At 34.6% G+C, this 23227-nt stretch overlaps 2 protein-coding genes across 5 annotated transcripts in view; both read left to right on the top strand.

Annotated features, from left to right (window-relative positions):
* Nucleotides 1–1463: 1463 nt before the first annotated feature.
* LOC127840134 (sulfotransferase 6B1-like) lies at nt 1464–11587 on the top strand. 3 transcript variants are annotated; one of them, XM_052368616.1, is made up of 7 exons: nt 1464–1629; nt 4635–4830; nt 8889–9212; nt 9598–9698; nt 9792–9874; nt 10430–10503; nt 10864–11587. In XM_052368616.1, the coding sequence occupies exons 2-7, from the start codon at nt 4650–4652 to the stop codon at nt 10959–10961; spliced, it is 861 nt and encodes a 286-aa protein (XP_052224576.1). In that variant the 5' UTR covers nt 1464–1629; nt 4635–4649; the 3' UTR covers nt 10962–11587. The 3 variants fall into 3 exon arrangements, with proteins under 3 accessions (XP_052224576.1, XP_052224575.1, XP_052224577.1); XM_052368615.1 differs by having other exon boundaries at nt 1529–1695; XM_052368617.1 differs by lacking the exon at nt 1464–1629 and adding an exon at nt 2209–2322.
* Nucleotides 11588–18999: 7412 nt separating this feature from the next.
* The window catches only part of LOC127840136 (uncharacterized), a 5375-nt gene continuing 1147 nt past the window's right edge, over nt 19000–23227 (top strand). Inside the window, exons 1-5 of one of the 2 annotated variants that reach the window (XM_052368619.1) lie at nt 19000–19721; nt 20060–20150; nt 20898–21059; nt 21411–21568; nt 23147–23227. The exon at nt 23147–23227 is cut by the window's right edge and continues 138 nt beyond it. In XM_052368619.1, the coding sequence (XP_052224579.1) occupies nt 19706–19721; nt 20060–20150; nt 20898–21059; nt 21411–21568; nt 23147–23227 (508 nt within the window). In that variant the 5' untranslated portion in view covers nt 19000–19705. Of the gene's footprint in view, nt 20151–20897; nt 21060–21410; nt 21569–23146 lie in introns of both variants that reach the window. The other variant, XR_008030430.1, reaches the window with a different exon arrangement.

The following is a 23227-nucleotide window of genomic DNA, read 5'->3' as shown; positions in this document are numbered from 1 at the left end:
AAAGTGCAAGCCACGCTTGAAAAACTTGCTCTAAAAGTGCAAACCAAATGACTCAAATGACCTTCTGTCGACATTTTGAATACATCGACTTGTAATAAGTTAAAGGATCCTACTGACGGAACAATAAGTAAAACATATGTTCGTACGTTATTTACATTGACAATGTTGCTTCATATAGAAAAAGTAAAACTTAACATGAACAAACACTTTTCAACATGGAATTAAATTAAAATAAATTTGTTTTAAATTGGGAAGTGATCATTTTACTGTCTTCATATTCAGGCTCTCAATTGTAAAAAAAATATCATTACTCTGTCCTATATATAACAGCTAATTAATATGTACATCTTTATAGACATAGATTTTATTGTATCTTTTTAATTTCTAATAATAGTCTTATCTGTAATGATATAAGTATCGAAACTGAAAGGCCCATGTATGAATACATTTGTAACAATATAAAAATAAATATAAAAGAAAGCCGAAATGTTGCTTCTGTCGGGATATGAACGCCGTGACACAAGGTCAAAACCCCACTCCGCCATTCCAACTTTTCCAACTGCATGCATGTGTTATCAGAAATTTTAACGAAAATATCTGTTATGGTTCACATTTTTCACCGTGTCCCACTGGGATTCTGGTTCACGTTTTCATCGTGTTCCACTGGAATGGGAAAACGCATGAACAACATTTCGCATTGTGTGTGCGTGTTTCGAAGTCTATGAGGCACTACCGCGTCTGCATAATGTTCAGACACGGAATGTGTCCAAGCACAATTACCTAATTTATGTTCTAGGCTAACGAAAGTGGGACGAATTTTGAAGTTTAGCTGCCACTTTCAGCTACCAATATTTCCTTTTTGTACAAAAACTATTTCATTCACCTTTCGCGTGAACTTTTGCTGTTGGGTGTGTCGGAAGCCGAAGTAGAAAAGCGGGATTGAACCATTGTCGCTGAAGTGAGAAGCGCGTGGACCAACACCTGTTCTAACCGACAAGAAATACCTCAGACTGCTTCAACCAATCGTACAAATAAGCATTATCTGCACGAACAAATATTTCGGGGTGCCCGGTGCGGTCCGTTGTGTAGCAATAATTAAACTGCATTCTTCTTTTTGTACATCCAAACAAGTACAGTAAACAATGTACATTTTCTATGTTCATGCACTTTCAATCAAAAAGCAGTTTACATCATTTAGAAAGAGAATACCATTTTAAAGTGATGGAGGATACATTGTAACTTGAAATAATGTAGAAGAAATTCAAGCAGATAACAAACCTGTTTTATACAAAGAGCGTGTGCGAAACCACATCTTTAATTAACATATATGAATTCAATTTTACACACTTACACTATGATAACTGATTATAATGTTTTTATGTTAAAATTGAAAACCCTTAATTGTGTGCGCATCTAAATGAACCTTCTGTGAATGAAGTACGCGGGAATGCACCTTTAACTGTCTTCTGAATGATAATAACGTCCCTTTAAAACACTAGATCCAGATAGTACTGCATGCTTGATAATATCAGTCGCATATAGGGTAAAAGGACAACTGATTTAAATAGCATACTGAGCATACTGAGCATAAGAGCAGTTATGTTATGACTGAAAATCGGAATTTACAAGGTAGTGCTGTTTTTGGTTTGCATCTGATGTACTGAAGAGTTTTATTGAATATTTCTTATAATACCGGTATGTATCACTAATTATTTTACCGATATATTTCAAATTATATTATCGTGGTTTGATTTTATAATATACACAAGATTGGTGTTATTAAAACTGAGCGAATACAAATTAAAATCTGTTATTTTTAATATTTACACAGCGTGATGAATGGAATGTTACACATAAGGTAAGAACATAAACATAAGTTTTGGAGGTAAACTTTAGATATCCTTAATAGGTGGAAGTTTTGTTTACGCTTAATTGATGATGTGTTCATATGATAAACGAAGAGGTAGTGCCTATGCATGCTATATGACAGTTGTATCACAACATTGTCATCACATGATACGTATTGCAATCATCGCATACATAAAGCACAGCTGTGTAAATATATTTATATATAAGGCGCATGTTTAATAATTATTTGCTTTTCTCATATTATTTTTTAATGTTTGATGGTAATGTGCTTTGACCGGAAATGATCGTTTACAGATCATATGTACTAAAATTCTCGTGATATGGACTTCCGTTTGAAATTTGCACTTCCGGTTTGAAACAAGACATTGACATGTGTATCATGTGTATGAGAACGCACTTGATACCATGGACTTCATCGGTTTTACGGTTAAGGAACATATACACAATATCTAAGTAATTTTAGCAATGCATGATCATAGTTTAATATATTTGTGTATATGCGTGTATAGGGATATACTGACTTTGAAATGCTGCTTAAAGGGACAGTAGCGCTTAAAATCATACAGTAATGCACGAGTTATAAGTAATTAGGGACTGTCAGTTTTAAAAATGTATACAGTATAAACTGATATGTCGATTTAACAAAATCTCATTTGTTTTACTAGACATATAGATATACATAAATTATATTTAAACGACCCATGAACGTTTGCTCAAGATATTCTGGCTGAGGAACAGGACTTATTACAGAATGAATCCCTATCATCGCGTGCATTTAAATTGGTCACAGTAAAGCACTCATCTGTATTTTAAAGTATTTTTTTATCTTGTGAGCATGATGATCATCACATTAATTTAATTTGGAAGATAAAAGATCTATACATATTTCAATATGATTATTTATTTTTTTTTCAAAGTAAATACGTAAACCCAAATCTATACAGAATTAACACACTTGAGTTGGTTTATTTCATATTTCAAAATTAGCAATTGTTTTTTTAATAGAACGTTCTTTTGGAAATAGTTGTAAGAATTTAAATCTTAAATGGATCAGCTCTGTTAAAAAGGTCAGCAACTTGAAAAACCCCGGATCGTACAATATACACCCGAAATGTGTTGGATGCGAAAGGTATACTTTATATAATTACCGCTTTTGCAAATTATCTCGAAAACACACACACACACATAATTCACGACAAAGTATGAGCCGCTCACAAAAATTTACCCCCTCCTCTCCATACACACCCGCATGCATACTTACACACAAACACAATGACATGATGAAGATATATGCCCTTCAGGTATAATAATGGCGGCGATATAACACAAGTATGGCCAAATTGTCCACTTTTGGCGATATAAGTCGGAACATAGGGCATATGTTTTTGGCCTTGTTGTATCTATTTTTGAAGAAGCCATACAGGGAACTTGAGTAAGTGAATATATGTATCAGTGAAACTTGCGCACATTGCAATTAATAACAGATAGGGGAACTGATATTAACAAGCACAGAAATAAAGCATTTCAACATATTGATGCAGCTAAGGAAAATATTGAAAAACGACAAACATGTGTTGTAAAACAATGTTTCAATTAATTGGATGAACAGAAATATAATCGTAAACAATATCAAGTTCCCATAACCATTTTGTCATATACATGTATAATGTAAAGTTTGAATCTATAAGGTCTTAAAAAGTACTCTGGAGTCCTCTGATGGCCCGAAATTATATGTATAGAAAATATACAAATACAGTGAGAATAAATCATCATGACCAAATATGTGGTATAAAAATATATAGCATATCTACCCTCCCTCTAGATTTCTTAATTGTTTTTTAAACTTCCGGTTCTTAGCACCACCTTGGAAGTCTGTCTCGTGTATTGGGGCATCTCCAAACATAGAAGGCTCCTGCGATTAACGGTCGTGATGTACTTTAATTCTAATAAACCACATGCACATCCGGTTGATATTCATTCGTCTACTTTAAACAAAAATCATTAGTTGTCATATTATGTCAGCCGTGACCTTGTTGACCTTAACTCGTTGCGTAATTTATAACTGGCAAGCGTGTGTATATAGCATATTGTTTAAAGGGGCCTTTTCACGGATTTTGGCATGTATTGAAGTTTTTCATTCAATGCTTTATATTGATAAATGTAAAAAACGGACCTAAAAAGCTCCAGTTAAAAATAGGAATAAAATTAAAGAAAGAAAAAGAGTAACCCTCAATTGGGCTCGAACCACAACTTCTAGAGTAAAAGTCAAACACTAAGGCCACTCGACCATCCGTGCTCATACGATGACTTGTGAATTTTATACTTTATATAAACAATCTTCGTAGTATCACAAAATATGACGACAACAACAGAACTGTCCAAATTATTCAATCGTTTCGCGTTGCAAAGATTTATAATTTTTAGGTTTTAAAATCGTCAAAAGATGCATATAATGGATATTTTAGAGCATGGTAAATGTTCAAAATTACTGTTTCCTCACGAATATCATAACTACAAGGAACATGTGCGAATCTGAATTATTTAAAAAATAATAATTTTATCAATTTACCAAAACGTGAAAATGTCCATTTAAAACAACTTTCGATAAAAGCTACGTTATCGACGAGAATTAAAAAAAAAGTTGTTATATGTTTTAACAATGTCTTCATCTATGACAACAAATACACACTCGTCGGCAGCATTTTAACTGTAAAAATCTGGTTTGAACCAGCTTACATGGTACTTGAATTTAATTAATATTTTAGTACATATAACCCATCATGGAATGGAAGACAAGCTCAGTGCGTGACGCCACCGGCGTTGGCTTTGACGTCATAGAACACGAGGAACTGGTCTCGCCGGCGAACGCGAAGAAGATCGAGCCCGAACAGCAATTGAAGGACATAAAGGACTTCCTGTACCAGGACCATGACATCCTGCTGTGCAGCTATCCCAAAACTGGTGGGGAAATTTTTGTTATATATGAGTTTCGCTCTGGGAAAACGGGGCTTAAAGCTTGAACGTAAAGTATCGTACCGGATAAGCCTGTACCATTCGCTAATGGAATATGGAAGGATGTACATAATCAAATACGAACGGACTTATAATAATAGAATAATATATAATCAAAGGATTTCCTACAAAATGTATCGATCGTGTTTTTTTTATTAATTCAAACCTAAATCTCATGAAGTTTAAAGTTAATATGCAAATTTATCAAATAGTTTTAGTTTTAACCTATTGCTCGATTGCATCGAAAGCCTAAGGCTTACTAGATCATTCATTCCTTATTTTATATGACACTTTGCGTAAAATGGCGTCGTAGGATTGGTGTCTTGATTACAATATTATGCTTTACGTGGTATACGGGCGTTCTTTATGAGATAATTTCGTGTAGAAAAGATTTTGAATTAAAGACCAGCGTGTTTTTAAAATGATGGTTTTATTTGGAAAACTAAAAGTTTGGAGAATACGGGCATCGATCCCGTTACCTCTCACATGCTAAGCGAGCGCTCTACCACTTGAGCTAATTCCCCGCCACTATTACATGCACACATCTGTATTAACTATTACTATGCGATAACATTATTAGTGAGAAAGTACATAAAACCAAATATATATATCACTGGGGGCTGACGAGGTCAAAGCGCAGTCCGTTTCGCTACGACGTCGAGTATATGTTTTACTACGAAAACATTGTTTAAATACACATGACATCGAGAACGGATAAGTCGAAAATTGTGTTTAAAACATGTAAGATTATGATTTTGTAATAACAAAACTCTGAATTTAAGCACAATGTCATTTCATAGGTCTGTTACATCAAATTATAATCCAAGATGTGTCTGGTTTATGCGGTTAAACATGAAATAGACCGCTGATTTATCAAACCGAAGTCAAGTTTCACTTTTAAAAAATGCAATTAAGGTTTACAACTGTGTTTAATTGACACAATTTTACAATTTCCATATTGATCTATGTATTGTTAAGCCACTGGGGTGTTTAGAAATGTGTAGGGTGACCCAGTTATCAGAAATAAAGGCTACATATTATTATAAGGCATGATCATGTCTCTGACAGAATACGTATATGCCTCGCTACGACAACGCTTTAGCGTGCATGCGTTTCTCACAGAAGACGTATTGGTTATCTCTCAAAGGCAAAATAAAGAAGAAAAAAAATTAATACAGAGTCATGGAGTGGCTGGATGTTTCCTTTGAGACAGAGGTAGTAACAACGGCACAACATGATCCGAAGCGCACAGTCGACATGGTAATGCACATTATTATGATATAATTACATTCACGACTAGGCCAAAGGAAACGATTAAAATCGAAAATCCATATATAAGATGACAGTTGAGAGTCGAGAACCTAATGTCGTCGGTCTCAATAAAAATGACGCATCTTCACCTTTTGACAATCCCTTATACGTTCATTTTGGTAGAGACCGACGATAGGTTTTCAGCATACGGTACTCTTTATCAAATGACATTCGATTCTCGTTATTCCCAACTCGCTTATCTCGAAACTCTGCTTATGTCAAAGTAAATCCCATGTTCCAACTTCGATCATTATTTATCTCATACGGATTTTGATTTTTACATTGTATATATCAAAGCGATTTTCTTGAAAATCGGTAATCGTCAACTAATTTTGAGGTGAATTTCATGTTCGTATACATGATTGTACCTGTAAAATCCACACCTGTAACAGCCGTAAGGTGTGGAAAGTAGGACCCCAATGGCACAAATCCGCAATTGCATAATCAATATATTGTTGTAAAGTTGTGGCAGTGGGTTTCTGTCACAGGTTATTGTTAACTGCGTACATGACGGCCGGTAAATTTACTTCGTGTTACAATGCGGTTAAGGCCCAGTCTCACTATGATGCCGGCGGAGCCCCAGTGCGTGATCAGGCATCTACCGGGATGAACCGGGGCCCTACCGGGATGAACCGGTGCTCCACCGGGATAAACCGTGGACGACCGGGGACAACCGGTGCTCCACCGGGAAAGTATTAAAATGTTTAATACCTCCGGGATGAACCGGGAGTCACCGGGTAGGACCGGCAACGACCTGCGTGGCACCTGGAACAACCGGGACTGTACCGGGAACAACCGGGACGGCACCTTAGCTCCACCGGGGCCCAAAACCACCCCGGCAGAGCTACGGCAACGCCCCGGTGAATGCCGGCAGAGTCCCTTTATAGCTACGTTACATAAGTAAACCGGTGCTCTGACGGTACCGTCCCGGTTGTTCCCGATGCAGTCCCGGTTGTTTCCAGTGCCAAGCCGGTTATTGCCGGTCCTTCCCGGTAACTCCTGGTTCATCCCGGAGGTATTAAACATTTGAATACTTTCCCGGTGGAGCCCCGGTTGTCCCCGGTTAAACCGGGGCGTTGCCGCAGCTCTGCCGGGGTCTGATGCCGGTATAACCCCGGTGAGTGCCGGCGTAGTGACGGTATACCGGGGCTCTGCCGGGACTCTGCAGGCTTTCACCGGGTTCAACCTTTTCGTTTGGATGTTCATGCGCACAGTGAAGCACGGCATCTTTTGCACTGGGAAATGGCAGTCTGCAGTAACTGAAAACTGCATGTGATATGTCCAGAAATGGATACAGAAACTTCGTTGAGCAACCTATACATTATATTTGTACTTCGTTGCGCAACCAATACATACTCTGTGCGAAACCTTTACATAAAACGACTTGTAATTTCCTTCGAAACAAAGAATTTGCATAATTAAAATATATGTTCGTAACCTGTTTTGTACTTTAAAATGTGTAATGTACACTGAATCGAAGTAAAATGTAGTTTTATTTAATTTAAGTTACCGTAATAGGCTATTTTAACAGAATAACCACCTTATGCATTGCTTCAAATCAAAATATTTCGATTTTAGCTCAAAATAAACTTAAAGGTTGCAACTACGCGCATTTGTTATTAGTTTGTTATTGAAAATAAGTACCTACCATTACTGGATGTTCCGTTCTCTAATCCATAAACACCAGAAAATATGGAACTCGCCTGATTAAGTAGTGTATTTACACCATGTTTTCGTAGTAAAACATATACCCGACGTCGTAGCGAAACGGACTACGCTTTGACCTCGTCAGCCCCCAGTGTATATGCTTATAATTTATATAGCCATAGGCGGTTCCGGGGGGGGGGGGGGGGGGCCATAAAATCGCAAAAATAAAGCAGATTCATTTGATGTTTCACACCTAACTAGATATCGCCCTCCTGGACCCCAAAATCTATAGACTATGCACTTTTTTGGCATTATAAGAAGGTACTTTGATGAAAGTATATAAGGCGTGACATGCTCGAGAAGTGGTTGTAAAAGCCTTCAAAATCATTAAAATCGTGAAGCTTTCGGGGGGGGGGGGAGGCTTCGCCCCCCCCTGGACTCCTTAAACGATAAACTATGCTCTTTTTGGCATTATAAGAAGGTACTTTGATAAAAGTATATAAGGCGTGACATGCTCGAGAAGTGGTTGTCAAAGCCTTAAAAATCACTAAAATCGTGGAGCTTACGGGGGGCTTCGCCTCCTGGACCTCCTAGCAGGGCTTTTCCCCGCACCCACCAGCGGGCTGCTAGGGCCCCCAGCAAATCTTTCAATATCCCGCCCCCACCCCCTAACCACCAAAAATCCTGGAGCCACCCCTGATAGCGCTTGATAAAATTTACTATTTCGATGCGTGAATATCATTCTTCGAATATATATTTTCAACTTATTTCTTAGCCAGGAGTGTTATTTTGTTTGCATGAATAATTATAATACATACAGTCATTTTTTAATATATAACAATTTGTTGGTGAAATTTGTCATTTTGCCAAACTGTGCACAAACCATCTTTAAGAACTGTACACAATCAGCACGAAGTATTAATTATTTGCGAGGAATTAAGCCTTCTTTATGTCGGTAAAGAAAGAGAAATTTGTCACTTTTATGCGATACATTCTGAGTAAATGTGTTCTTGCTTATATCTTGTTATTATATATTCTTTCGAATCTAGGTTCGCATTGGTTCAACAACATTGTACACTTCCTCGTGCATCCGGGGCCGGTCAATGACATTATGTCGGTGTCCCCTAAGAACCTGGACCTGTTGCCAGTCGAGATGGTGGCGCAGCAAACTCCTCCCAGGATCATTCTTTCTCATCTCGGACCGTCCCGGTTGCCCACCGATCATCTCCAAAATGGCGGAAAAATTATACTTATCACACGCAATCCACGTGACACTATGGTCGCTAATAGATACCACGTGATGAAACACGAGATATTTGACCGAGCAGAGATGGAATGGGGCGCATTCTTCAAATTTTGGATTGACGGAAAGAGTAAACGAGATTTTTCATATTTCTGTGCTTTACGTATTTTTTTATATGCGAAAATTGTCGTGTACATAGATTCCGTAAAACTAAAACACGTTGTTTAGGAAACGAGTGCCTTTATACAGTTTTTATTTATTAAGTAAACAGTTTTAGCCCAATCTTTTGGCAGGTAAATACACAATGACAATAATTATTCGTATGCAGTCTTTATCTTAAATATTCAACCAATGAAAATCGGAGTTTATATGTTCTAAGATTTCTTATTGGTCAATAATATAAGTTTAATCGAACTACGTTTTACATGGATTACTTTCACAGGCGTTAGACCAGACTTGCAGAATTTTTAAGACATATCAAATAATTATCAACTGGAAACATGTTTTTTTTTTAGTCCCTCCGGGCAACTATTTTAACTATTTCGGTTCCTGGAAGAAATTCATCGCTGACCAAAAACCGAACGTTCTCGTCGTCCATTACGAAAATATGATTTTGGTAAGTTATAACAATGTATCTTTAAGAAAGTATTCGAGGACCAGGGCTATATTATATACAGACATTTCAACCGATTCTTATTGTTTCTGACAGAATGGCGTTTCGGAGCTGCGACGTATCTCGGACTTCTTACAAGTGACAAACTCTGACGAGCGGCTAAAACAGATACAAGAAAGGTAGGTAAACCCTCTAAGAAGTCGTTATAGTTCCAAACGCCTTTTTGAGACAGTATTTCTGTCAAGCTTATATGGGGCTTGTTTTTTTTTCGGTCGCTGTAGACCGGAGTTGGTTTTGCGGCTGGTTTCACAGTCTTTATGAGGCAGTATTTCTGTCAAGTTTGTTTATATCCGGCTGGTTTTGTGTGTTTTTCTTTGGCCGCTGTAGACAGGGTTTGGTTTCAACTGGGGCTGGTTTCACCATTATACCATTCGTATCAACAAACACAGTTAACGAGGTCTAGAGACTGATAAATGTATAAATCCACAAGAATCACAAGTTATCATGTGAATAGAAACTACAATGCCTACAAGCGTAACACATTCGTTAATCATACACTATTTTTCATACATATATTTTAGTCAAATTATCCTTCACAACAATTTTAAACGTTTATTTTGAAACCAATTTCATTGCATTGTTTGTACTTGGCTCGGTTAAATGTTCACAAGAAGTGATTTATGAATGGTTTATTTTTCAAGAATTTCCGGACTGGGACCCACTGTACATTTCAGGTGCAGCCTTTCAACCCCGCAGCAAGTCGGAACCAGCGGAAAAGTGCATGGGACCCCGCTGAAAGACAAATATGGTAAGGGCTAGTCTTTGCGATATATATATATATATATATATATATATATATATATATATATATATATATATATATATATATATATATATATATATATAAATATATATTTTAGTTATTAAAACTATATACAAACGGTTTCATTTAATATGTTTTCAGACCTTTTAATAGCCTTTTTGGAGTCTCTGGAACCAATTTAAAGTATTACGAGCAAATATCTACACATGCCACTGAAAACACTTTTTTTTATATAGTTTTTTCAGAACGAAAAGTACCTTTCATGCATAAAGTTTAGAGTAAGATAAACATCGGCGGTCATAAACAATATCACATAATAATTCCTATTGATTAACTTTCTTACAGGACTGAATGGCCATTGGAAGCAACACTTTACAGTAGCCCAGAGCGAGGAGTTTGACACAGTGGAAGCAATGCACAAAGAAAGCATATTTCAGATATAACGTACTAGATCTTGACTTGTTTTTCAGAATGCCAATATAATTGTTCAAGAAACATACCTAAGTGAAGCATACTTTCATGTTCTCTTGAAATGTGTTACTGTAAGTTATGTAATGTGTTTTGTTTAAATAACTTATTCTAAACAAATTTAGTATTATTGTGACTGTCAGTTTTCAGAAAAAACAAACAAATGTACTGATCAGGTTTTTTAGTATATTCTCGAATTAAACCTGATTTTTGTTTTGCAAATACTTCGAAGCAAATGACAACATTTTTTGCAATTCCGTCTGCAAGTCTTAAATTTGCCACAGATTTCGGAGATTCTAGTTTACTGTTCTAATGACTATATCTGAAAAATCTGTTCAAATGATGCACATTTTAAGTTTGCAATAGAAGGAGTTATTTGTATGTTATGTTGAATATATTAGAAAAGTACATGGTATGTGTAAACGTTTGGTGTAGTAGGCACTATTGGCGAACGTTACGCAATAATAGCGGAGAATTACGCAATAATGTATGTATTGATGAAAGAGCCATACTATATAACCATTTATCGTGTATTCGAGACGTAAGTATACTAACAGAGTTAGAAATTGTACACAAGAAATAAAATAAAAAGTAATAGGCATACATGTTCACGTGTTAATGTTTGTCTGGATACATTTTACCAAGCACGTGGAATAATCCCAGTGATGCGCAGTTAAGCAGATTTGTGATAATTGTTCGATGTTATGTTTTATTTCTTTTGTGTATAGCATTTCAACCTGCCTAAATTGAGTGGTTAATCACCAAGTAGTAGATCGTTTTTATTAATTATTCAGCTTTTTGTTTGACAAACAATTTTAAGAATGGACTATATCCGTATAATTCGATGTAAGAATAAGAAAATAGATAACATATAACGATACAATTATCTACTGATCTAGATAGCATATGAGAGTTGTAAAAATTACCAATGGTTTTAAAATGTGTGAACACATTGACAAAAACGACAGAAAAGAACAGGGTCGCATATTTACATCATCTTAAAGTGAACTTCTAGACGTCGCGAACGAGCTTCAGAAAGAAAATGAAAAAAAAACACATATCAAGGATTTACAATCAAAGTAGTGACAGTACTGATGTGACGATGCTTTTGAAGAGGATTGATATAAAACATCAATTTAAGTTTATCTATATCACCACAATTGTGTATGCTGATACGAACATTTTGGGTACGATGAAAAATTTGGGTACGAAGCATTTCTGGTACGAAATTTTTTTAGGGGTACGGGGATGTTGTACCCGTGGGTAACTTGACCCATTGAGCGAAACTTGGAGGCGGGTCACATTCTCGATCAAATCTACAAGAAATATCTTTAAACAGATAATCGGCGTGTATTTTTCTATACCACTTTTCGTAAAAACTTTCTATTATAATAAAATGTTTGTGGGTTATTAAAATTATATTTCAGCAGATATATAAAAACACGACATGATCGTTAATAATAAAAACACATGTACATCATACCCTAACTTTATTTCGTTGTTTACGTTCTTAATTTAATAATGTTATATGTACGGGCGTGATTTCACATGCCCATGGACATGGATATATGCTTTTTTCCTGTTGAATATTGTTTGTTAATTTAAGTTCAATACGCATAGGCATGTTTGTTCATTAAGTATGGCAATACTTTTATGATGATTCTCGAAAGTATGTAAGAGCACATAGCCGGACCAGGTAAGCTCAATCGTAAGAGCACTTGACTATTCGAGTTCGCCCAGGAACATATGGATAAGTTAACTAACCAAAGCGATATGACCGTATACATGTATATGCTGAAATCTAACAATCGAACGAATTATCAAACATGGTATGTACACTTAGGTGGTTGTGTAATTTCTGTTAGAATATCGTATTAAATATGTAAATTTAAAATGATTGTGCCCGCACTTGAGTTTGTTGCCTTGTTTAAGTCTATAAGCGCCTAGGCTGCACCCAGTGTGTGTATTTGTGTTTTTCCAAGGTTATGAGTTACCTCCGCGCCTGAGGCTGCATAATGTTGGGACCCGGAGTGTGTCCAGCACTCCTACCTAATAACCTTAGATTGACGACAGTTGGGGCGAATTTTGAATGATAGCTGCAATTTCAAGCTATTTATTTGAGTCTTACTGAAATACTTTTCAATTTTTTTTATGGTCTTGTGCTGCGGGGGGGGGGGGGGGGGGGGGGGGTAGGATTATCCGGAAAAAAACCACCTGTCCGGAATGGTGACCACAAAACAAACAAAAAATAACATTGCGCCGTGAGCGGGAATCGAACCGGTGTCGTACAGGTGAAAAAGTGAACATGCTTACCACTGCGCAAGCGGGACGGACAACTACACAAAGAAATGTTGTTTTATCTATATATATCATAGCAGTGCATCGTTTACAATTTGCAGGTTCGAAATTAGATTTGTGATCGCGTAAAAAGTTAATTTTACATGTTTTCACTCGCAATTTATTTACAAAATCGAGAACAAATATCAAACAAAATAGAGAAAATATATAGAAAATATATAAAAAATAAAATGGATGTAAAATTACTAATTAAAATTAACGTTTTCATACACTTATTGAATCTGTTTCCCCAGAATATGCTGTTCTATTAATATTTACCTTTATCAATGATAATCAGCGAGGTATGCCGATTAGAAAAATTGAGCTATCTCAATCGGACTGGCTCGGTCTTTTACATAGGTCGCCATTGTGATTTTTCTTTACATGGTATGATAACTTAGACGATCCTTCGCAGCATCGTCAAAAAGTCCAAGATGACTTTTTTTTTTGTTACGTAAAATAACGCAACGTAACGTAATTGTTGCGTTATGTGCTGAGTATGTGCAGATTGTTAGGAGCATTTGTGATTTTTTTTTTGCCCCGTCGAAGGTCGTTCGTCATCCACATTTACCTTTTGCACTCCAGATGCCACATGTATTGCCCAATCTTCAGGAAATTTTGTAAGATCATTTGTCTTAATAATCTTTGCCGTGTTCGAAACTGGATCAAATGAGGTATAAAAACTAGGTTAATTTAAAGAAAAAGCCCGAGAACATAAAATAAGGTTGAATATTTGCCCATCAAAAATGACATTTCCTACGAATATATATTCTATTAATAAGTATAGTTCGTATTCACAAATGGTTTTGGTTCGATATAAAGCATGGCTTCCAAGGGAAGGAATTTTTTTATGCTTCAGTGATACCATTTGAACACTGTAGGATTCAAATTATTTTTCAAAATAATTACCAAAATTCCTCAGATCAGCTGTAACAACATTCTAAACATAGATAGTGACGTCACTACGTTATTGTCACCTCTATACTAAGACGCATCACATTCCCCTGGTTTGGGGAATTATGCTTCCGTCAAAGTAGTTCTGCATAGGAATGAAAATGTCAATAATGAAAGAAAAATCTTTTTTTATTGTGTGTTTAAAACGGAATGTTGTTTAACAAAATGTTATTTAATAATGTTTAAATGTGATTTTGAATCTCTATTTAGACTGATAGCGATTATCAGAAGCACGGTTACCCGACCTACTTTCGCTTTCACTTTTCACTCGTAAAAGAAGTGCTACCCACAGTTCCTTTCGCGTTAGTACACATGTCAGTAAGACCGGTGTGTACACTATGGCTGTAACAATGCTTACTTTTCCGGGTTCAAAAAATGTTTAAGAAAAAGATCACATGGGCTTCTCAGAACAGATCAGTTCCTTCTGCTGAGAGAACTAGTTCTATACACTTTTGTCCAAAAGCAATCGCTTTAGAAACTTAAAAACGTAAATCATACTTTAAAAGCGTATTACTGAAGTGACATTCTTTTTTTTAATTATCAAATCCGAGAGTTGTCGCGGCCGAAACAAAGCCGTTCAAGATTTAAACGCACACTAAGAAATAATTGCTTGTTTTACCAGATAAGACCGACAAAGCATATAATTTCAACTGTAACCACAAGGCCGTTTGTTCTATCCCCAATGTGTTTTATAACAAACGCAGACTTTTAGCATCAAAGCGTGACCCTTACATTTGACCTTTTATACGTCGTATTATAATGGTGGACATTTGTGCAAAGAAATTTCAAAATCTATCAATATTTAAAGCTTATATATCGCCGAGATATTTCGCACAGCCTTCCAGACTGCTATTTTATACGTTAAAATAAACTTCGTGATCTGGTTTCATTTGGTATTGCTTATAGATCAATGTTCTTTCCCATGAAACAGACATTAAATAAAGATGTCCAAAAATGAACATGTTCAATAGTACAATGTTATACATATTTTTTTCGGGTTGTCTAAAACACATAAGTCTGCAATCACAAATCGATTAAAACTAGATTCGTGCATGGAACATTCGTATTGGTGTGCACATCGATAACAAAACCATACATGCACATCGACATTTTTAATATTTCAAATCATTATTATTTCTGATTATTCTTTTTGTAGATGCTTTGTTTGTGTCTGTGTTCTGTATTGTGTAATATAGTTGATGCAATTGCATACATCACATACAAACACGATGCACACATCATTTACGTACAGTTTAATAAGTGAGTACATAGCAACCATATGTATATGTTTAAAAGGTTATAACCGATAACTGGTTATATTCTATACTTGTGTTTATGAATATAGAAGTTTATTTGTATTTAAATTTGAATCAAAATTTGATCAGTTAGATTTACTTTCAAATATGTTATTTTTCAGATTTGTGTTTTCAGTTTAATTGTGTAATTTCAGTTTAAAGCCCATTTGTTTGTATTCAGGTGTATACGATTGCTGTTCTTTATTTTGGTTGTTTCCTTTCATAATTCAGTAATAATTTATCGTGTCGTTTAAAATTTAAAAACAAATACGTAATATATTATGTAATGTTCTTGGGAATGATCCGCACTGTGATAACCCAGCTTGTATCGGTGGTGTAATCAGCCGCGACTCAATGCAATGCACTGTTTGCTGATATTCGATTAGAAACTTCTAAACAAAATAGAAAACACTTAACCTTAAATTCATGTTCAGCATCGAAATACATGTAATTAATTTTTGTTTAGATACTCATATTCAATTGCCGATCGCATGTAGAATACAATGGAAACAGAAACCAGCTAAACGCTTAACATATAACAATAATGTTAACGTAGCGTGAGGGTTTCACATATGACGATACTAGCAAAACCAATATTAATAATTGCATTGGCAATACAAAGCATTACCAAGAAATACAATAGTTGACACTCTATATGAATTTTAAACACTCAAATTACGGCTGACAAGTTTTTTAATGGCAGCAAGCTATAATTGTTTTTCAAGAAATTTACATTTAACAGTTTATTTTAAATACATTAAAGACACACACATTGCCTTTGACTTTGAAATGAAATACATGTTCATCATTACATATAGATGCAATTTGAAAGTGTGCAAAATTGTCAATAAATATATAGCCTAGTTAGCAAGTATTTTTTTTCAAACGGTACAGCTTTTAAAACCGAAAGTAAGATTTCCAGACGTATACGTCCATTTCGACAAACGCGATTATTTTTAAGTTTTAAAGCGCAAAAAAGACGGATTTCTACCCTGTAACCACCAGATAAATTCTAATTGGCATAGATAAAATATGTTTCTTATTTATACTTTAATTTACTATGCCAAATATGGTGTGTGGCTTTAAGGCAATTATGCCGTGGTACTTTGAAACGCATATCATTTAAGAAACAGTATACTCGAATGTGACAGTATATCGGGTTATGTTAAAAGATAATTACATTTTAAACTTAGCAATACAATATAAATAAATATCATAACACTGACATCACGTTATTTATGTTTCTTAAATGCATCTCTTAAAATCATTACACTGCAAACGTATACAGACATATTTTTCGGCGTAAGCTGCATTAAGCCAGCTTTTCACCCTGACTTGACCTTTGTAAGTGTCCAATAAAATTCAAATAAAATTTCCCGCGGCTAGGTACGAATGAATACACTTCATTTATTCCATTGGCTGATTTGAGTATACCACCAGAACATTAGAAACATATCCGCGTCTTTGTAACACTGTTTTACTGTATGAAACAATTTTATCTCTAATGAAAAGGCTTAATAGATAGAACAGTTTTACACTCAATTCTCGACATCAATACAGTTTGTGCGTACACCTTTTATTTTCAGAGTATTACCAGCGCAAAAGCGTTTATACTTAAAAGGCTATGTTCTCATATTTAGTACTTACTTCAATATTCCTGTCAACATGTTAACATGTAAAAGTATAAAGAGCAGTGGAAGCGAGGCCTCACTTTAAAGAATTGCATTTCAACCCGCGATGTTTCGGGTCAAGTCGCGGACATTCAGAGTTTATATACAGGTCATCACCGGAGTTCGCGGTCAGTAAAATAATCGTTATATAATAAAGACGCTATCCGTGAACTAGGTGACCTGGAATTTTCTTTAGACCAGAAATATGTTAAAAGAAGATATTCAGCAATATAATTATGGTATGTCAATAATAGATTCTTAATGTGTTTTCAACAATACAATGATAAATATTATTTTTAATAAATTTAACAATAATTATTCCACCATATTGCCTAATGTACTAAAGTGATATTATGAGCATGTAACAGTTTATAGGTGTCTATCGCAACCGTTGATTATTTTTGATGTTTCTACTTCATATACACTTATAGTAATTAATGCAGCATCAACATACTAAAACAATATACCAGAAAGAGAAAAATAATGCATTTGAATATCAACCGTACTTTCGTTTGACAACTGATCATGCGTTTACGAGTTGAACCTAAATTTAGTTTTAGTGCAGATTTGTTCATACGACACAAAGGCACAATATTGTTTTACGGATCATTTCAGCTTACAGGACTGGGTGGGTCACGTAAGAATATCGAATATAAAATATATTTTTATAAACAACTGGTAGCAAGGTGAGTTGCAGATAATTGATCAGTAACCACATTTTAACTAACTATTTTGACCTGTTAATTCTTTTCAGCTCAATTCAACAGTGCAAAATGCCCATAATATCACTTTAAGCATGAGCACGATGATTCTCGATACTGTTAATAATCGAATCAAATAGCAATGCCCGACAGACCACTAAAACAGGTTTGTTCTCGTGTGGCCGGTTGACTCATATGTTTAAATTTCACTTCCATTCTTCTTTTGGTTTTCTGTTTTGTATCTATAGGTTTATGACCAGCAATATGTTATAATGTAAAATAAGCCGCGAAAACTCCCCGTAACATCCCGTACTGCGTGTGATGCAGCTAAGAACTGCACAGAAAAAGACATTCGCTATCCTTGATCTCATTCATTAAACTATTTACGCCGTATATCTTTTTTAAAGATATTTCTTGTTCTTCATAATATGATTTTGTGACATTATTAATAGTATAACGTGTGGAAAAATTTGGACTTTAACAAAAATGAATGTAGGCACTTTTTGTTCAGAAGCCTTTATTGCAATATATTTGTGTATTTTTTACCTGACGGAAACATGAATATTTCTTATTTTCATCATGGACAAATATTGTGAAATGTAAAGACAAAATATTATTTTTCAGATATGGAGACATTTTCTGGTACAACTTTATTCGGCTAAGTACTGATAACTCTGCTGGGATACCAACAGACATGTCATGCCTGTCGATTGAGTAGTAGGCGTTTTATCCCATGGAAGTGGCGTTATATCCCATGGTAGTGGCGTTATATCCCATGGTAGTGGCGTTATATCACATGGGAGTGCACCATTTAATTGAAACAGTAAGATGTTGCAATATTAACATTAAAGGCAAATACTTTTTCTTCCATTAATGCTTCTTTGAACAAAAAATTTGGCTTTAATTTTTTCTAAACAAAGCATTTAATAGCAAATATATTGAGATAGTGTACGACAGTCTAAACATACACGAGATTTCAATACTCACGCTCACGTCTGTATGCAATGATCGCACCTGACCCGGTCGATAAGCATAATACAAATTCGTACACATGACATCCGACAATAAACCTTGTAACATGAACAACTTTCGAATTCAAGGTGAGTGCAATATACTGCTTATTTAAATATAGTCTGTGGATTTTCATGTTTAGTGTTTATGTGTTTTTCAAAACAAGAAGATAAATATAGAAATATGTTCAGCCCATATGGTTTATTTGCACTTACTTCAGAAAAGGCACTCCCATTAGTTATGTAAGCATCAACAAATGTGAGTTAAGCGCATTTACAATGAGCAGTTCGTTCGTTGCAAATCAGATTTATTTCACATGCAAACTTATTTTTCTTATAAATCTCAATGAAATTACGTCTGATAATGATGACGTTATTCATGTAGACTAAGTAAGTTCTTATTTATGAAAAACAATAGCACAAATCATTCGAGCTTTGAACAGGAGTGGCCTAAATCGCCTAATTGACATACTAGACGGGATTATCGATTTAACACGATCTGTTAAACCTTCGTATTGTTTAATCTGCCAAAAAAGATGAATCATTCAATGAGCATACACTCGGTTATGGAAAACATACTCATGTCGTATTTGTTAATTTAAATGTTATAGATTAATATTTACTTCTTATCTTCGTAACATTATCATATTGCCTATTGCAACTGTTCTTCACGTGTATTCTGTCGATTGTGTTTTTCTGCAGATAAAAATTGCGGCAGTGATGGGCTAGAAAACGGAAATATACAGGATGTCATGTCTTCCGGACATGGTTTAACACGTGCTATATTCTTTTTGGCTTATAGCCTTTTTAACTGTCAACACAAGCATAGCTTATCAATATTAACTGGTCAAAAATGTGTTCAGTTTTTTTTACGGCGTAGCTACCTCACCCAGATTTTCTTTTTTATTGACCTTTATTAACAGCCGATACAATTTTATAGAATTTTCACGCCAGTAGACCCGACTGAATAGCTGGATACATTAAGTGCAAATTTTTGTAAAGGGAACATTTCGAATATGAATTTTTTCAATAATACACGCATGTTTTGTATTGTATTGTCGATAATTTATAATTATATACTTCAAATCCTCAATACGTTTTATTAGACACAACACAAAAGGACTTGGAAGAAGATCAGTTAAACAAACGGGAAGAAAACGTTGAACTGATATGTGAAATTGCAGAGCTGTGTAATAGGTAAAGTTAATATTTTACTTGTATCCGCCAGCCAAGTTGATTACAACAAATATTAAAATGTAAGAACGTTTAATTTCATCTGTAGTTATTGGTATTTATAGCTAAGTTCGAAACCATTTCTGGAATGTAAATTACTAGTATTTCGAAGTTTAAAAGGCACTTTACTGCATGTCAATAGTGTACACCATACCTAAGTTTAGCCTACATCGGGGCTTTGTATAACGCTCTTATTTACAGACATTCTCAGTGTTAATATTAAATGTTTTAATTGTTTCATTAATATACATATTAATAACGTTGTTATAAAATGTGCCGTGGACTACACGATCCGGTTAATCTTAATATGGAATAATATGCGAGAAAAATTGTAAATAGGGTCATATCTCACCTTCAAAAGCATGAACTTTCCATGGAGTATAACTGACTATAACTTTGTTTAATGATGTTTACATGGACTGTCCAATTACAAATCCGCAAACTTCGCGATCAAACGTTGTTCATTTGACATTGTTCATTTAATATTGCATTATTTTTATATTTCAAAATGCAAAACATATATTTATTTAAAGTTTAAGATTTAAATACAGCTAAATGATTTCATGTTAAGTAATATATCTCGACAAGTATGTAGTAAAGAAGAATATTGCATTATCTATAATAATGCAAACATTCAATAAAATATGACTTGTATATAAAAAATTACAAAGCGTTCAGGCATGGGTGCGTTATTACTTTTGTTGAGAGTAGACCGGACAGAAAAGATCCAGAGGTTCTTCTTCTGCTGAGCAGCATCGGTGCAGGAAAAGGTGCAATGGTGACCACCATCATCAAAGCCATGACGGGAAAATATTTCCACAAAGCAAAAGCTGGTCACGGGAACGTGGCATCAAAAACACTGGCATTTGAATGGTAAATATCATATTTACTTTACAGATGTCCTTGACTTTGTGTCACAGAGGTACTCTATTTAATTTTAGAACCACTGTCAGTATTTTTGTTTTAATCTTGCAAGTTCATGTTTATAGTGGTTCAATGTATAAGGTATTTAATGTTCATGAAGTATAGTTAAAACTTATACAGTGTACCATGTGTAACAATCGAAGGCATTTACAAATGGGTTATGTCTTTAGATTTTGTTAAAAATGTACAATAGCCAATATTCTAATATTCATATATATATATATATATATATATATATATATATATATATATATATATATATATATATATATATATATATATATATATATATATATATAGGTTTGAAAACTGTGGGATTGAGAAGATTGATCTCCAAGGTTTACAAAAAGAAGCAGTTTCAAATTGTCTGAATAAGTTGCCTAACATTATAGACGTCCTAGGGATGAGTGTTGAGCAATCTGCCAATATACGCGAATTACTCGAGGCAGTTTTTGGAGGTACATGGTCTATATATCGATATATAATAACACATATACTGTAAAACCATTATTATTCGTCAGGCATTAATTTTCGTCTATTTCGTCAGTGGACGGATTGGCGAATGTAAGATCCTAACAAACAATTATGCCCAATGCTTAAACAAAATTAAGCCTGAATTACCGTAGGCATGGTACATTAAAATCCAACGTAATCCAGGCATACATACGTCTGTTCCGTTATTAATATATATATTTTTTTTTCCTGGATGGCTTTCTATTCGTCTAACAGTTTGTATGAATGTTAAGCTTTTTTTTATTGTTTCAAAAGTCATTCAACCAATTTTGTGAAGACCTTGAATCAGCCGCGTGTTTGCGACATGTCAATAACTGTAATTACAAAGAGGTTGTTTATATTTGAGAATTAAAAAGCGTGCACCACTTGAGAACGATACATGGATTTAAGTTATTGAATAATTAAAAAAATATACAATAAAACTATAACTTATCTTTCGCAATATTTTACAAAAATTGTTATTGCAAAATAATACAATAATAGGTACGTAGTGATTTTCTTAAAAAACAGCAACAACACAAGTGAATCTTCAGCTGCAAGGTTGGAGATAATTCTTATTAAATCATGTTCTCATTCATTAACGCCAAGGGATCAGTGTTGACAAAAACTAGATATACGAGACAAACAATTACAAACTCAAACAGATACACACATACCGAATACAACTGTTGTCAACAATGAATTGTGGGTTTAAAGAGCTAACCTACAATCCTTACACTTGATGCAGATGTGTTCACGAAACATTTTATTGTATATTAAATTTAAACTCATGGCATCAAAATTCAAATTACATAGCAATAAAAAAAATTGAAATCAATTTAATAACTATTTAAGTGCTCAATTGTTGAATGCAATTCATAGCAAAATGATTGTTCCTTTTTGATGTACGATGAAATAAACTAAACTGAATATCAACTACATCACTTCCTTAGTTGCAAAGCTTCAACTACATCACTTCCTTAGTTGCAAAGCTTCAACCACACCACTTCCTTAGTTACAAAGATTCCGAGACATATCGTCATACGTTTAATATTTAGATCATCGTCATTCAATTTCATGATGAAGCCTCCAATATAGTATAGGAAAAGCCAAGTTAACTTTCTTGTGTGTACATGTTCAATAAAAGGTGTTAAACATAGCAACTCCTAAAATGTAAAAGAACATAAAAACTTTTCACACAACAAGCCTGATGTCAATTAAATGAAGTTTTTCGTTTCGAAATTTCATTGTCTGTTTGTATCTGAGAATGCATAAATGTTGACCTTAAATAGTGCTTGCAATCAACATTTACTTCATCAAAATCAAAATAGTCAAACGGTGAGTTATTTGATTTGGCGTCTAATATAATACTCAAGACGTTTTAGCTTCATTTTCGTATCCTAAGCATACACAAGACAGGAGCGCGGCAGAACACTTGAGTGATCAAGTAGCAACTTAATTAAAATAGTGGCATGGATGACTGATAAATGTATGTGATACTTAGATAAGTGACCATGTTGAAATACTACACTGTTATTTTTCAGGTTTCATTCCTCCCGGAACATCGGTTAAGTACTTACAAAAGTTGCAGAAAGATTATGGTGTAGGTTGCTTACAGAAAATGT

Source organism: Dreissena polymorpha, chromosome 7, assembly GCF_020536995.1.
Source record: "Dreissena polymorpha isolate Duluth1 chromosome 7, UMN_Dpol_1.0, whole genome shotgun sequence".
Lineage (NCBI taxonomy): Eukaryota > Metazoa > Mollusca > Bivalvia > Myida > Dreissenidae > Dreissena > Dreissena polymorpha.
This window is presented reverse-complemented; position numbering and strand designations above follow the sequence as displayed.